The following is a 17,385-nucleotide window of genomic DNA, read 5'->3' as shown; positions in this document are numbered from 1 at the left end:
CGATTGCATAGAGACTTTCCGATATTCAAGGTATTAGCCCCGCTTATTGCACGCACCAGATTTTAATGGAGGATGAGTACAAACCGATGGTGCAACCACAAAGGCGTCTTAATCCGAATATGCAAGAAGTTGTGAAGAAGGAGATGTTAAAGTTGATGTATGCCGGGATGATCTACCCGATTTCCGATTCTCCATGAGTGAGCCCGACCCAAGTTGTTCCAAAGAAGGGAGGTATGACCGTTGTGATGAATGAGAAGAATGAGCTTATCCCTTCACGTACGAGTATGTATTGATTATCGGCGATTGAATGATGCCACCCGAAAGGACCACTTCCTGTTGCCGTTTATTGATCAGATGTTGGAGTGTTTGGCAGGTTATCAGTTTTATTGTTTTCTTGACGGTTTTTCGGGTTATTTTCAAATTCCCATTGCACGGAAGACCAAGAGAAGACGACTTTTACATGTCCCTATGGCACGTTTGCGTACCGTCGCATGCCGTTTGGACTATGTAACTTTCCGGCTATTGAGGTGGATTGTGCGAAAATTGATACTATAAGTAGACTTCCTCCGCCGACGAATGTGAAGGCGATTAGGGGTTTCTTGGGTCATGCGGGATTCTATCGGCGATTAATCAAAGATTTTTCCAAAATTACTCGCCCGATGACCCGACTCCTCGAGAAAGATGTGCCATTTGCTTTTGATGAAGAGTGTGTGAAGGCGTTCACGTTTTTTAAAGAGAAGCTCGTAAGTGCTCCCGTTCTTTGTTCTCCCGATTGGAGCTTGCCGTTTGAGCTCATATGTGATGCTAGTGATTATGCGGTTGGAGCGGTTTTGGGGCAAAGACGAGATAAACATTTTCACCCCATCTATTATGCTAGCAAGACGTTAAACGATGCTCAAGAGAACTACACCACCACCGAGAAGGAACTTTTAGCCGTTGTTTTCGCATTCGACAAGTTCTGCTCGTATCTCGTACTTTCGAAGACAACCGTTTTTACCGATCATCCGGCCTTCCATTTCCTCTTCCAGAAGAAAGACGCGAAGCCTTGTCTAATATGGTGGATTCTATTACTTTTCGTGTTCGACAACGAGATCAAAGATAAGAAGGGTTGCCGATCATCTATCCCTTTTAGAGGACCCGAGGAGAGAAGAGTTGCGTGAGGAGGAGATCGGTGATACATTCCCTCACAAGTCGATCGATTTTGTTGCGGCTGAGAAGCAAGGTATGCCATGGTTCACTGATTTTGCTAATTATTTGGCTAATGGTTTTGTTTTGGAGGGTATGACTACGCAAAAAAAGAGGAAGTTCTTCTGGGATGTGAATAGATATTTGTGGGATGACCCGTTCTTGTTTAAGATTGGTGGTGACCGGATTTTGAGGAGATGTGTGACGAAAGAGGAAGGTTGGGATATTCTCAAGCATGTTCATGAAGGGTTGACTGGAGGTCATCATGGTGTGCATGCTACGACGCATAAGGTGTTTGATAGTGGGTTCTATTGGCCAACAGTTGTTAAAGATGCTGAAGAGTTTGTGAAGCTTTGTGATGCGTGCCAAAGAACAAGTAACATTTCTTCCAAGAATGAGATGCCTCAAAACCACATACAAATTCTTGAAATCTTTGATGTTTGGGGCATCGACTTCATGGGACCGTTTCCCACATCGAACGGTAATAAGTATATTTTGGTGGCTATTGTTTATGTGTCAAAGTGGGTGGAAGCCCAAGCGTTGGCCACAAATGATGCATATGTTGTTGTGGGGTTCCTGAAGAAGTTGTTTACTCGTTTCTGTACTCCATGAGCTATTATTAGTGATCGGGGAACCCATTTTTGTAATACAGTCATGGAGAAAGCGTTAGCTCGTTATGGGGTTACTCATCGTACCTCTACTGCTTATCACCCTCAAACGAAAGGTCAAGTCGAGAATATAAATCGAGGGGTGAAGAGGATTTTAGAAAAACGGTTGGGGCAAGTCGGAAGGATTGGTCAGAGAAGTTAGATTATGCGTTGTGGGCATTCCGGACCACGTACAAGACTCCGTTGGGTACTACACCGTTTATGTTTGTTTATGGTAAGTCTTGTCATATTCCGGTGGAGTTAGAGCATCGTGCTTATTGGGCATTGAAGATGGTGAATGTTGAGCTTACCGCAGCTGCGAGGAAAAGGTACTTTCAGATTCATGAGTTAGAGGAGCTTCGGGATGTAGCATATTCTCGATCATTGAACATCGAAGAAAAGACGAAAGCTCTACACGATCGACGTTTGAAAGGCAGCAAAGAGTTCAAGAAAGGCAATAAGTTATTATTATTTAACTCTTGTTTGAAGGAAAGTTGAGATCGAAGTGGACGGGGCCGTACTTTGTGAAAGAAGTTTTCCCTTATGGAATGGTAGAGTTGGAGAATCTGGATAATGGAACATCTTGGAAGGTGAACGGTCATCGCTTAAAGCACTATCTTGGAGGACCGAAGGAATCAACCGAGATGGAGGAAGCTCCTCTCGATCCGTCGCATTAAATTGTCACATGTGGTTCTTGTAAGACCCCGAATCCCGGGAATCCTACAGTTGGTAATAACGTCCACAAATTCACAAAAATTTAAAACCAAATGATTCGTTTTATTTAAAACAAGTTCAGAGTAAATAACAGCGGAAAAAGTGTAAGTATTTAAAAATCCCAAATACGGGTACAAGTGTCCAAAAATCAAATATAAATAAAATATCTGTTTTATTTGAAATCCTCGACCAGAAATGCCTTCCACCTCTCGAGTAGCATCCAGCACGTCCAAGCGATAGCATCCACTTCTTAACCTGAAAGTCAATCTAACATACACACAAAGTCAGCTTGAGCTGAGTGAGTTCAAGTTTTCATAAACGACATTCAATAAAAATTTAAATTCCATGAGTATGGAATGTAGGGGAAAATCATGAGTCCATAAAATTATGAATAGCTTTTCTTAACCAAATCATAAGTAAATAAAACATTCAACATCTTTTCACGCAGCACGGGCCACCTCACCCCGGGTCTTCCCCGAGTAATATATTTGACCCAGCCGCGGTTTAACAAAACCATTAAAATCATGCAACACGAGCCTCCTCACCTCGGGTCCTCCCCAAGTAATATATTTGACTCGGTCACAGTTTAATAAAACAAAATCACGCAACACGAGCCTCCTCACCTAGGGTCATCCCCAAGTAATATATTTGACTCGGTCGCGGTTTAACATACCAAACACGTGATACGGGCCTCCTCACCCCGGGTCTTCCCCAAGTAATATATTTGACCCGACCACGGTTTATAGAACGGTGGGCCTCCTCACCCCGGGTCTTCCCCAAGTAATATATTTGACCCAGCCGCGTCATAAACATGCAACATGGGCCTCCTCACCCCGGGTCTTCCCCAAGTAATATATTTGACCCGGTCATAGTTTACCATCACATACACATTCACATACACATTCACATTCACACATACAAACATATAATTCAAACATCCAACCAACAATATCACCACATACAATCCATAAATAATGGATAATCTAGGAATTCAATACTAAGCCTAATAGCAACCTCGAGGCTTAGAGCCCAAGTAAAATGTATAACCTTAAGGGATATATGACCTTAAACGAGTCTAAAATATCCTAAGGCATAAAATATAATTTACACATGTCTTCATAAAGGCACAACCACAAACGAGATCATACAATACCAAATCAATAGTTTAAACAAATTAAAATCGGTTAAAATCATAATAAGGTGTGTATGCTAGCCCAAAACGTAAAAAGATTAAAAAAGGGCATCATGAACTCACCTGAAACGTGCCAATCAAATAACAATAGGTATGAGAACTTCAAAGTTAATCCACAATTTACAAGCCTGTCGGATTGCACACAAAGATTACTAACTAAACGTACCGACTCGCTTATCCTGCGAGACGTTCTGACATGATTTGATTGACCTAAAGCCTTGCCATTACCAAATTCAATCACATCAGCCCCCCGAGGCCATGTATTTACCAAAACCACCCTTAGTTAATCCCGGGGACAAAGGGTTCCCAATTTACCCCCGAAAATTGTTGACTTTATCGAATATGCGTGTTAACGGGTTGTTTATGCACTTAGATACCGACTCAGCCCTGTGTGGACCAAATTTAGTAAAATCACAGCCAAAAAGTCCACACGACGCTACACAAGTTGGATGGGTCGGTAATTCGCAAGCACGATGCACAAATTACCAATAAACGCGAATTTGCGCCGTACCGACCCGTTTGAGTAACCGACAACCAATTCAGCCCCAGTAACATAAAAATATAGTTTTTCACAGCCAACAAATTATACCGAGGCTACAACAACCGAATTGGTTGTTAATTCTCTCAAACAACACGCTAGACGCTACAATTGACAAACTAGACAACCGAAACATAGTTTTCACCTCATCAACAGTTGACCAATCTAACGAATGCCAAAACTCATGATACTAAAGTATATTACACTAGACATACCTAAGAAGATGATGGTGCACGAACTTCAATTATAACATCCCCGAAAGATGCGAGAAAGGGCAGCCACCGGTTAAGCCTAAAACGAACTTATCGATCAATAACGAATATAACATGCAGATTTTAGCATGCAAAGATGTATTTTATTACATAGGAAAACCATGGAATTAGATTATTAGATTTTTACCAGAGTTGCATAAATATCTTAAGTTTATAAAAATATTTTTATTATATTTTTCTAGTGGACACAAAAATCATTAAAATTCCTCCAACACAGAAAGATATGTGCAGCTATATCAGTGCGCAAAAAAATGGTTTTATTTATATAAAATTCATTACCCAGCCAAATTAAACGATTCCAATTGGGTTTGGTTCCTAACTAAAAATATTAACTTCCAGAAGTGAAACCAACCAATTTAGACTTGTCGAAAAAGGGTTATGATGTCGGGAAGACATACCAGAATCCGTCATCCAGCATCAACTTTGACACTCGATCTTATAAAATTATAAAAAGTATTCAAATCTCGTCCAAAAATTACGTATTATACCTTCCTGGAAACTAGACTCAAAGTAGAATCTTTCAGAAATTGTTATAATCAAAACTCAACCCTAACGACCAATAAGCGCGTTAATATGATCAATTAAGGTGAAAAAGAGTTGTAGACGCTTAATATCGACCTGGAATTGAACTTTGGATGGCCGGTGATGGGCTTGTCTTGCACGAAAATCGAGAAGAGAGGGGGATAGGGGGCGCCGATCGTCCTAGATGGTTAGGGTTAGGGTTTAGTTTTTTTTTATATATATAAAGTATAATAACAAAATAACATTCTGGCCCCTCCACTTTACTAATCGTTGAACTTGTAAGAAAAGTTAAGTAAAATACGTTTACGAGGGTGGCAAGGAGCTCTCGGAAGAATGTCGGGTCAAGCCCGAAAGGTGCACACAACACTACAAGGTTAAACCTTTTGTCGGAAATTTACGGACGTTACAGTTCTTGAGCGAAAACTCAAGTGTAGAGTTTGTATTTTCATTTTTATTTTTTATTTTTTATTTTCTCTTTATTTTTGTTTTTGCGTCACTAGACGTGTTTTGTATAATGTCGTATTTGTATTCGTGTCGTTTCGAGGGATCATTACCGACATTAAGAGAGGAATCGCCGAGGTAAGGGGAGGCTCTAGGTAAGTCTTACATGTAATAATCAAATCAAATCATTTTAGCCTTCAATCAACTATTCCTTAAATTAAACCCATAATCTTTAAATCAAAACCCAAAAATAAATAAATAAATAATAATAATAATAATAGTAATAATAATAATAATATATAGTCCGGAGCGTCGCGCGGTGGGCCGTGACTCCCTGGTCGCGCGGCGCTATGTGCTATAATGCCAGAATTTTTTTTAATTATTTAATATATTAAATCCACCTTTTTCCAATTTTTCAAATCCTTCTTCATATCTTTCACCAAACCCACGAAACCCTAACTTCTCCACCACCATTTTTTCACCATTTTTCACCAAATCAAACCTTAAAATCATCAATATAAACATCAAATAACCATAACCCATCATTAATTTTCATCTATCCTTCACCATTCAAGTCACATTCATCACTTACCATTCAAAGTTTTTACCTCTTAATTCTTGCATTTCAAGTTCTAAGGTATAATTTCTTGTCACCATTTGTACTTGTTTTTGTATATTTAGCCTTATTTTGCTAGTTTTCTTTGTTAGTTGGTGTAAACTAGTTTGTCGGGTTTTTGAACAATTGTTAGTTTGTTGAAATATGTTTGTGGGTTGTGATGACCGAGTTGAGCTTAGTTAGAATATATAATTTTTGTTTGTCGGTTTGACTTTATTTGTTGGAATATTGGTCGCGGGTGGCTCGGTTTGGTTTTTCAAAGTTGTTTGTTGGTTGCGGTTCAGCCGGTTTGGGTGTTACTAAGTGAATATTTTGAGCATGTTTGGGAATTATTGAAGATTGAAATTTGAATGTTGAGATGTTATTAATTTTTATATAAAGTCTTAATCGTGATTATCCGTTAGTTTACAACTCAATGTTCGTTTTTGGTGGCACTTTTACTTAATTGGGACAATTAATGTGCCGGGTAGGGGTGTTGTACATTGAGTAATTGTTGTTTTGTCGGTTAGTTAGATTAACTTTGTTTTGAATTTTTAATTATCCATTGAACTTTATTTGCTAAAAATGGCCCCTCGTTCGTACTCAATCTCAATTCAAACGAGTTCGGTCTTTTGTAATTTTTGTAACCGGATACTAATTTTCTCCCTTTGTTTGCTTATCTATTTGTGTTTTTTAGAATGTCCGGTGAAGGTTCGTCACATGGAGCAACTAAGCGTAGACACGGTCAAGTGCCATGTCCACAGGTTGATTAGTGGAATTAGAGGATGTGGTTGGAAGAACGAAAAAGCGAGTGATTAATTACAAGGAAGGAGTGGTATCGTTGAGGTTGAAGAGTAGGGATATGCGAGATTGTACGTTACTCCGATTTGCGGAAGATTCGAAAGAATATGAGAAGTTGTATCATCTTATGGGGTCAGATATACTGATTTTCAAAATGATTAATTTGGATACTTTGGATGAGATCGGGCAAAGAGGTAGGATTGAGGAATTGTTGGGCCCGAAGTTTAAGGTGATGTTATGCTGAAAAGAACCCTAGTATAAAGAGTTAAGGCTTGAGTTTTTGTGTATGTTTCGGTTTAAAGAAGGTAATTTTGATCAGCCCGACGCGGTTCGTTTGCGTTGGGGCGGAAGACGTACGAGATGACGATCGCTGAGTTTGGAGTCGGGAGTGGTTTTTACACAGAAGATGAAGTTATTACGATTGAGTTTCACACGAGTTTGCAAGGGGCGTTTAGAAATAAGAAGCCCTTTAGTTTGACAGGCACAGATCTGGCTACTTTTTGGGAGAAAATTGCGGTTTCTCCATTTTCAGGGAGTATGATAGCATCGGACATTCGTGACCCGGTTTTGAGGTACATTCATAAAATTTTAAGTACTACTTTGGTTGGGCGTGGGTCAGGTGAGAATAAGGTAAATTGGTTGGATTTGTTTTGTTTATTGGTTATGGTTGAACAAAGGCCTGTTAATGTGGCGAGTGTTTTGGCTTTGTCGTTTCATCGAAAGAGAAGAGGAGGTCCACAAAAGAGATTAAAGTTAGATATGGGCCCCTGTGTTACGTTGTTGGCAAAGAATTTGGGTGTTTTTGAGAAATATAAACCGGAGTATTTAAAACAAAGGCCGGTGGTTGAGTATATTTGTGTGAAAGAGTTGAGGTTGTCTGGGATTTTAAAGCCCCTGGATCCACTAGCATGGGAAGGTTCTCGGTTGGGTCCTACAGAGCTTCCACCTCCTGATTCTGAGGTCACCGCGGCGATGTGAGCTGAGTTGCCTACCCGACATCAGAGGCCGTTACACAGACAAGAGAGACCGGGAAGACAGTTTCCAGTTCGAGAGCCCCGTCCTGAGGTACTTACTTTGGATTCTTTATATGACAGGATTTAGTCGGAATTCGACCACATGCGGGGTTACGTGAATGAGTAGTGGGATGGGATTAGACAGCTGATGAGGGAAAGTCAACGTAGGCAGGATGATATTATGAGGCATTTGATGACTGGCTTGCACATTGATTTGCCTGATTATTTGAGACAACCACATGTATCGGGGCCTAGTGGGTCGAGTTTCCTGGGAGGTTCAGGAAGTTATGGTTATGGTCATGGATATGGGTATGGTGCGCCGTTTTATGGGCCGGGTTCGCATGAATTTGAGGAAGCTGAACCGTATCAAACATTCAGCAGAGTGAAGAAGAGGATGAAGACTAAGTATGGGGGCGTCCTAGTGAGCATTAGGGAGTTGTATCTTTTTATGTTTTATTTTTCTTTTGTGCTGTTTTTATTTTTTTTCGTTGGTCTGTATATTTATTATCTGAACTTGTATGGCTGGGAGGATGGGTTGGTATGATGTTTTCCAAGACACCTAAGTAGACTTTATTTTCTAGATATTCTCTTGTATACTCGCTTAGGTACGTCAAGTAGAGAGGATATGTACGTTCAGAGACGAGAGAATGAGATAAGTAAAAATGGCGAGTGATCGGTGAGGAGAGAATTCATGGCGACAAGATTGGCACTTTGACAGTCTTCCATACTACCAGCTAAGTCTTTTCCTTTTTACTTTATTTTTATATTTTTAGTTTTTAATTTTTAGCTTTGTTCTATTATTATTTATTTTTGAATTTTTGGTTTTGTTTTAAAAATTTTTGAGTCTTGTTTCTGTCCCTGCATTGAGGACAATGCAAATTTTAAGTGTGGGGATGGGAATACATATGTTTTTTCGTTTAAGTTTTTAATTATATTTGAAAAAATTAAAAAAAAAGTTTTCAAAAATATCCCTTGATTTTGTTTCTTCTTGCGTTTAAATGGGAGATGAGGATACTTATCGGGAATCGGTTTTTCAAACTACTAATAATAAGATATAATTGAAGAACACGCACTTAACTTGGGATGTGTCGGTAGGCTCAGCCTTAAGAATGAAAGGGCAGTTTGATAGTTGGTTTATAAACGATAAAATATGATTTTTAGTGAAAAACATGTTAAGTCTGTATAAAATACGAGATGAAAGGTCAGGCCATACTCAAGCCTCATTTTTAGTTTGATTGTAGAAAATTATAAAATTTTATAGAAATCTGAATACGTTATCATACGATGCTTGGGTAGGTTTAAACGTTTAAGTATGCCGTGTAGCTGGTGATATAAACTTAAAATTTGCACTTCTAGTTAATGTTTAACACTTCATAGGCATATGGTTTTATAACCTTAAATCCTCTAATGATGGGATGCCTCGGGTTCGGAGACCACGGGTCGTTTTACGGTTTTTCATCTGGGTATCTTTAGATATTTAAATAAATAAAAGCTTTTAAGCATAAACCCGCAGTTTACTGCATTCATTACACTCACTTACATCAATTATAGTGAAGTAAAACCTTGATGATCCATTGATCATCCCGTTGTTAATCATATGTGGTCCTCTTACTTGCGTCCCATACCATTAAGAATAGGATCAACTAGAGTCACGATTTATGTAAACCGACAGATGGAAACTTGTAAAATCACTGGTGTTAATGGGTCCAAGGTATTGCTTGAAAACGGGGGTATGTCATGTAGTAGGGAACACTAGCTAGTTAGTTGAATAATTGAACTTTAATCGTATCTAATGGCTGCTTGGTAGACTTTTATGTTTAAATTTAGGTGGATAAACAATATCCTTGATCGTCTTAGCTGTTCATGATAAATGTGCAACAATGTTTTAATCTGCTATTTATGAGGTTTAAGTCAAGTTGTGGTGGTTTCATCCGGTAAAATATAAAATAAAACAGGTCTTGACTGTGGGTTCCACTAGATGATGATGATAATAATAATAATAATAATAATAATAATAATAATAGTTGGATCTTACTTGTCCCGGTAAAGACAAAGGCATGAATTTAAGTGGACAACAATATCGGTGATCGCAATTTTTATGTTGTTCTAAAATTTTAAGATAACCTATATGTTTGTAAGACTGTATTTCTCCAATTCTGATCCCATTACAATGAGACTTTTTCAGGGACGAAAAAAGCTTAAGTGTGGGGATATTTGATATAACGTTTAATATACATTAATCCCGTGTACATTTTATTTATTATGTTATTAGTTTTGTTTGGTTTCTTTCAAGATTTGTATACTACTAACATCGTTTTATATTTTAAGTTCCGGGATTTTAAATTGTGGTGAAAAGAGGGCGAAAAATGAGCAAAAACAAGCCGAACTAGAGAACCAAACCATTAGGAAACGAACCGGACCAGACCAGGAAGAGAACCGGACTGGCTAGGCCAGCCCCCCCCCCCCCTCCATTTGCCGAAGCGCCACGCGGTGGGGAGGCCCAGGCCCGCCGCACGGCGCTATGGGCTCGTTTCCAGAATATTCCAATCGTCTTTGGTATTTTTAGCCTCATGTTTCCTATTTAAAGACCCCTTAACTCACCCTTAAGCATACCTGAAAGTTTCAGCCATATTTGGAGAGTTCCGGGGCTTCCGAGATCAGCTTTTGGTAGCTTTGGAGTCAAAGAATCATCCGGTGGTGCGCGCATTAGTTGAAGACGAAGAACACGGGTTTTATCCTTTATTTTTTTTATTTTTGTTTATTTACTGCCATGAATTCTTATTTGCTTGTTTTGATTAAATTTAAGATGTTAGGTTAAATTGCATGAACTATCTAGGCTTATGATGAACCTACTTTGATGTTTTGATTTGACTTTGGGATTGTTTATCGTTATGGTTTTTATGGTTTAGTAAAAGATTTATTTATATTTAATTGATGCATATGAATGCTTAGGATTGTTTGATGAGTTTTATTTCATAGATTTTCTTGATTATTGTTTGTTATATGATAGGATTGCTATTAGGTCAATTACTTCGTGTTTTTTGATTATTTTATGATTAATGTCATGATAAGGTCATAGGAATAATATTGTCAAATAAACCTAAGTGTACTGCTAACCTAAAATCTGTAAAGTGCTAGGTTATTGATAAGTCTTTAGTATTTAATCTTGCTAGATTTAGTTCTTCGTAAGGAGTCCGTCTAGGGTTGATTATTTATTATTGTTTATTAAATCAATTAAATATAGTAAATTGCCTTTGATTTCCGCGCTATAAGGTACGATTTCGTATAAAGGAACTAAATTATAAAGAATTAGATGACCGTGAGGGAACTTGATTTTTAAATATAGTAAATTGCCTTTGATTTCCGAACTATAAGGTACGATTTCGTATAAAGGAACTAAATTATAAAGAATTAGGTGACCGTGAGGGAACTTGATTTTTAATACTGGTGTGCGTTAAAACTTGTTAGAAACCCATAGGTGTCTTCTTGAGAAGGGTCAGGGGTCCTATTCGGGTTTTCTTTTAAGTGTCATTTTCCAGTCCCAGTCCATAACTAAATATTTTCCTGAGTTAAGTCATAACTGAAATTTAGGGGATTCTAGGCTAGGTAGTTTTCTCATCATTATCTTATTTTAAATAAACAAACTTTTGCTTTCGTTTAAATTACTTGTTTTCTTAATTAGTTTTTAATTATAGTCTTAAATTAGTATTTTAAATAAAAAACCCCCTCAAACAAATATAAATTAATAAGTCGTGTTTGTAGTCGAGTTTAATTAGCTAATAAACGTAATTTAGAGAGTCTCGTGGGTTCGATATCTGGACTTACTTAGCTTTACTAGAGTCGATCGGTTCACTTGACGGTTAGTAGTTTAGTCGAGTTTGGTGACCTTGTCCTCCTCAAGGTTTCGCCTTGGAAAGGAGTGGTCCGTTTTGGTAAGAAGGGCAAACTAGCACCTCGTTTTGTTGGCCCATTTTAGATTCTTGAACGAATTGTAGACGTAGCCTATCGCCTAGAGCTTCCGGAAGAACTTCAAGGCATTCATCCTGTGTTTCATGTTACAAACCTTCGAAAGTGTCTATCCGATGAGAACCTTCATATCCCTCTCGACGAAGTGCGTATCAATAAGACAATGCACTTCGTTGAGAAACCGGTGGAAATAATAAATCGAATAGATAAGGAAACTAAGCGTAGCCGAATCCCTTTGGTCAATGTTCGTTGGGAATCTAAGCGCGGTGCAGAATTCACTTGGGAACATGAAGCCCAAATGAGGACTAAGTATCCACATCTTTTCGCTACGGATGTTAATTCCTAATTTCGAGATGAAATTTCCTAAAAGTTGGGAATGGTGTGACGTTCGTCATTTTCGTTTAATAAATGTATTTGTTTTATTACCCGTCATGTAATCGGATCTCCATATTTATTAAAGACGCCAAAGTATTTATTTTCTCTTTCGGTTTTGTCTGTATTGTATTAATAAATCATTAAAGAATTAAGTAATTGCACTTTTAACCCTACACTATAACCTTTACCACTTTTGCTCTTCAACATAAGATTAGGGACTTATTAGCAATATTATTGAAAAATAATATTTTTTTTCTTTTCTTCCTTCTTCCCTGTCAATGTCGACCTCCCCTTCGATCAGTTTTGCTTCGTTTAAGCCGAATATCAAGCTAAATAAACAAACTCGTAATATTTGCAAATCATAATCAATATTAAACATCGAGAAACGGCCAGATATTGAGTAATGTAATCAAATCGCGTGAACCATGGTCACGGGTCAGTTTTGATCTTGTTAGCTTATAAATACAAGGTTAAAACTCAATTAACGAACACCACACCATCATCTCACTATCACGAAACTAAGCCCCATACTAATTGCATCACTCAACTAGTTTTGGACCACGTTTGATTTCAACTTAAGGCTGAAACCCTAACTCGCCGTTCTCATACAATCCGTAATCATTTTGGGTAATTGTTATATGGGTTAGGGTCGATTTTTGATGATTGTTAAAACCCCTCTGTCAATTTTAATCGACAGAGGGTATAAGACCTTCAATTGGGGTTTATTTTGATTAGGGTTTATATGATTTAGGGCTTTGTTTGAACAAGTAGTTATACATTTCTTTTTTTGTTCTGTTAACGAGTTAGACATTGGCTAATATGGCCAGTGCACATTACACAAAACGCATGACCCGGCCAGGGGCGCAGGTTCGACCCTCCCCTAGTCCGGTTTTGTATTACTTTTTGTTAATTGTTGTTTTAATTAATATAAAACTATATTTATATAAAGACCATAATTTTGTTACACTCGTTTAAATGAACCGAACTCCAATAAGTTTGTAAAATAGATGTCATATGCATATAATATATAAATATACATAATCTTTTATATACATCTATATATATTTTTTTTCTCCTACATTAATAATAATAATAATAATAACAGTAAATGTACTTCTTATCTTTCTTTTTCTTTCTTTTGGCTAACTAAATTGAACCTCGTTAAAAAAACTAGTTTAGATTACATAAAGCATTTTCATATATCGGAATGTGTATTATATAAAGAATTTTTCTTTATTAACTAAATATGACTTTTTAATTAGTTTTCTAATAATTTAAAATTAACAAAAGTTAATTACATCTTTATAAATATTCTATGAACTACAACTAATGCATAAACCCCAAGAACGTTATAAACCCATCCCCTTGTGTCTTGTTCGTTTATTTCGTTTAGGTTTTTATTTTATTTAAGCTTTAATAATCAGAACAACTTGTCGGGAATTATCGCAGGACCAACTAGCTTACTCTAACCTTTACCGTGTTCTCTTTACTGTATTCCTCATTCCAAGTAAGTTCTTCATAACCCCATTTTAACGTCTTATAATATTTTGGGGGTAGCACGTCAGAAGTTTTTCTTTTGTTAGTTATGTGATTGTTTACAAACCGATTCACTCATATCGTACATGTTAATGTTATTCGTGCATATTGTTTATGATTACATGTGAACATGCTTGCAACGTGTTTATTGTTTTTATGGTGGAAGTTACACAAACGCAAACGCATATACATAGTGGGAGGGTCTGACGGGACGTACCAGCGCCGTTTAACGTTACGACTTCGGTTGTTTACGTAAGGTGGTTCTCATTTCCCCGACTTCAACGGCTTCGGCTATATGAACGGGAGGACGACACTATTTGATTTCATTTACTTTACGCTTGAATACTTATTGCATGACGATTGTTGAATCGCGAGTTTTCTATATATATGTATACGTAAAAACTTATGAAAGCTCACCAACTTAATTGTTGACAAAATATATTATTTTCAACGTGCTACAGGTTGAATCGATGGTGTGCTAAGAACGAAGATCATTAGTTTGCCTTAGGATATTGAAATAAAGAACTTGTTTACTTCTCTGATGAAGTGTATTGTTTTTCTTTTATTTATGAACAATGTGTGTACTTTTGATGATATGAAATGAATTAATTATAATTAATTTCGCTTTAATAGTGTTACGAGCTTATGAATGATTTGTACATTACACCCAGGCGTATTCCACTTAAAGCCGGGGTGTTACACTAGTGACATTAATAAAATAGATGAAGACACAAGTACACAACGTAGAATAGATGACTTATACATGAGTGTAGTTAAAGATATGATTGCAGGAGATCTAACCAAACCAAGATGAATGCTTATTGAATATTAATGTATTTTTGTATAAGTTTTGCGTCATCCTCGATATAAATTTATCCAAAAATGATGGTACAACTCATAAAAACAAAGTAGTTACATATAAAATATACGTTATGTAATAATATGTAACCATGCCCCTTTTGGTCATTTTACTAACATAAGCTAAATAAAAAAAAAACTAACACAAACACTTAAAAAGAGCTTATCAACTTGTAGAATATAAATTAATCCAAATACTTAAAAAGAACTTATTAAATAATAGAAAATAAGTTATACGTTACTTTAAAATATAAGCATAAACCAAAAAATAAAAGTTGCAAACACTCCATATTCTTCGGCATACTTCTTTTTTAACTTGATCTTCTTTCTACTTTCTTGAACAAATCGAGTTGGGAACTTATTACGTCCGGTTGTGGGCCTCTATCAATAACTAGATGAATTGTGTGCTAGCCTATAATAATACCAAAGTGGTAGTTATCTTCATAACCTTCCTTTCTTCTCTCTATCTTTATGAGAATTCTGAGTGGGAAAGCCACACTATTGATGTTCACACGAGTTCTTATAGAGAAAACGCGTTTTCTATTAAATATGATTTAATTAGATAAACGATGTAAATGTCTTCTGTTGTCGTTATTCTTTTATAGTTCCTTATAAATCTTTTTAGAAACACACACATATAGTTGAGAGTTGCCCGCACGACTTATTTTAACTAAAAGCATTGTCGGACTTACATATTAAGCAGGGGGATTCAGCCGTCCCTCGTGAAAATTGTTTTTTAGTATTATATATGTGTTAAAATCCTGGCCGACCTCAAACCTTACGGAATTTCGAGGACGACAAAACGACCATTGTGGAGTTCAGAAGAATTAGAGCAACCCCATAAATTTCGAAACCAACCTAAATAAAAATAAATTTACCTATTTACAGTTATAATTATATAGATGCATATAATGGTTTATCCAATTAAACTTGAGATTAATATAAATAATTTTAATACTAATTTAAATCCAAATGCCCAATCAGTCTATACCCATTTTTTAAGCCTAAGTCCCAAACTCTAACCTAGTCTATATTTAATATAATTCAAAAAAATATATATATATATGATGACGCAAGTAATATTTTAGGTGAGTTCAACAGATTAAGAGTTTTAATCATAAAAGAAAATATTTCGGCTATCGATATACATTGTTTTGCTCACCAACTTCATTTGTATATTTTATTGGTGTATCGCTAAATGAAGTTAGCTGCTCTTATATTACCCATCGCAACCGCAAACGTTGAAAGCTGATTTTTAGCGATGAAATACATGAAGCCTGGTATGTATAAACAGATGGGCGATGCACATTTAAACGATGGTTGCATTTGTTTCATTGAGAAAAACTTGCTTATGAATGTTAAACTAAATTACTTTTTGGTTAGATTAAAAAAAATGAAAAAGGTAGAGAACAACTTTAGATGTATTGTATTTTAATTAATATTCCAAAAAAAGTTTCTCGTGCCTTTTTGGTTATATATATTTGCTTGATTATCTTTTTTTCTATATGAACCGACTCGATTCGAACCAACCGGAACGGCTGGACCAGACCAAGAAAAAGTATATACTGATTAACCGACCCGAATGGTTAAATTGGACAAAAAAAACTTTATATAGTGATAGTCAATTTTGTGCCGACCTAAAAAAAATTCCGAACCATATAAAAAAAGTTTATGATTAAAAGTATAAAGAATGATGTGCAATTATGGTCTAGTAAGTCCTATGTTAAAGGAGTGAACATTATAAGCATATTAATTTTCACAGAAGCTTATACGACTTGAAAAATGTTCGAGATAGATACTTAGTAGGGGTGCATATAAAGATATGTCACTATAATACTCAAATTAAAACGAATAAAGTATTTGTTTTTAGGATCAATCTTTAAAAAAAATATTGAAGTATCAAAGTTATGAATATTTAAAAATAATGACTAAAAATAACGAGGAAAGTTACATTTAATCATTTTAAAATAACCAAAGTTTGGGTATCGATAATGGGTTCCATGCAAGTTGACTGATTAATTGTTTTCCTTTATTTTATTTGTTTAATTTTCGTGTAATTGTGTTGTAATTAATTAACTGTTGTTTTTTATATATATATATTTAGCTAGTATTATGACCTCGTATTACGGCCGAGAGTAAAACCGATATAAAAATTAAAGTTGAAATGTTACCTCGAACCTGCACAGTAATTACTAGAGGCTTAGTTCTCCATCATGGGTATAACATAAGTTGCCATGCCAACATATATATATCATGTATTTAACCTTTTTCTTTCTTTTTAAAATGACTCAGGACCCAAAGCCCTTAATTTACTTTGTTATACATTTGGTCGGCCATATACCACCGCCTAAATGTCACAAGCACGGATGTATCATACCACTGCGGCAACTGGTGGTCGGATAAACTATATAAAACATACCTTTGTAGAGCAAATTAAAGTACATATTGTGCAAACTATTATGCCCATCGACCTTACAAATTATAGGTATATAAATTGCTTTGCTTTAATAAATAGTTGATAGTTACTTCTTTAACTTACTATATAAAATAGAATTATTAAATAATAAACTGTCAATTAGTTAACCATCTCTTGTTCGACACATGTACAATATTGCTACGGTATTGCAAATCTTATCTTAAATATTTGGATGTTAATTTCTTAACTCTAATGCTCCATTTCTATTAACTAATATGAATTCTAAAATGTTTATTCAATAAAAAAAGCAACCA

General features: G+C 36.1%; 1 protein-coding gene across 1 annotated transcript; it reads left to right on the top strand.

Annotated features, from left to right (window-relative positions):
• Positions 1 to 491: 491 nt before the first annotated feature.
• Positions 492 to 2,509, top strand: LOC143609211 (uncharacterized). Its single transcript, XM_077084029.1, has 4 exons — positions 492 to 818; positions 1,279 to 1,526; positions 1,838 to 2,256; positions 2,322 to 2,509. Exons 1-4 carry the CDS (start codon positions 492 to 494, stop codon positions 2,507 to 2,509), a joined length of 1,182 nt encoding a protein of 393 aa, XP_076940144.1.
• Positions 2,510 to 17,385: the final 14,876 nt, after the last annotated feature.

Source organism: Bidens hawaiensis, unplaced genomic scaffold (assembly GCF_021521415.1).
Source record: "Bidens hawaiensis isolate Kalapana, Puna unplaced genomic scaffold, B.hawaiensis_p1.1 tig00419513_1, whole genome shotgun sequence".
Lineage (NCBI taxonomy): Eukaryota > Viridiplantae > Streptophyta > Magnoliopsida > Asterales > Asteraceae > Bidens > Bidens hawaiensis.
Note: the sequence above shows the minus strand (reverse complement) of the source record. Positions and strands in the feature narration are given on the sequence as shown.

Bases quoted from the DNA above. Each gene is read 5' to 3' on its own strand.
- LOC143609211 (XM_077084029.1), top strand. From the start codon at position 492: ATGCCGTTTGGACTATGTAACTTTCCGGCTATTGAGGTGGATTGTGCG. The intron at 819-1,278 runs GTTGGAGCGGTT...TTTGTTTTGGAG, and splicing joins GTGATGCTAGTGATTATGCG to GGTATGACTACGCAAAAAAA. The intron at 1,527-1,837 runs GTTTGTGAAGCT...TTTGTAATACAG, and splicing joins GTTGTTAAAGATGCTGAAGA to TCATGGAGAAAGCGTTAGCT.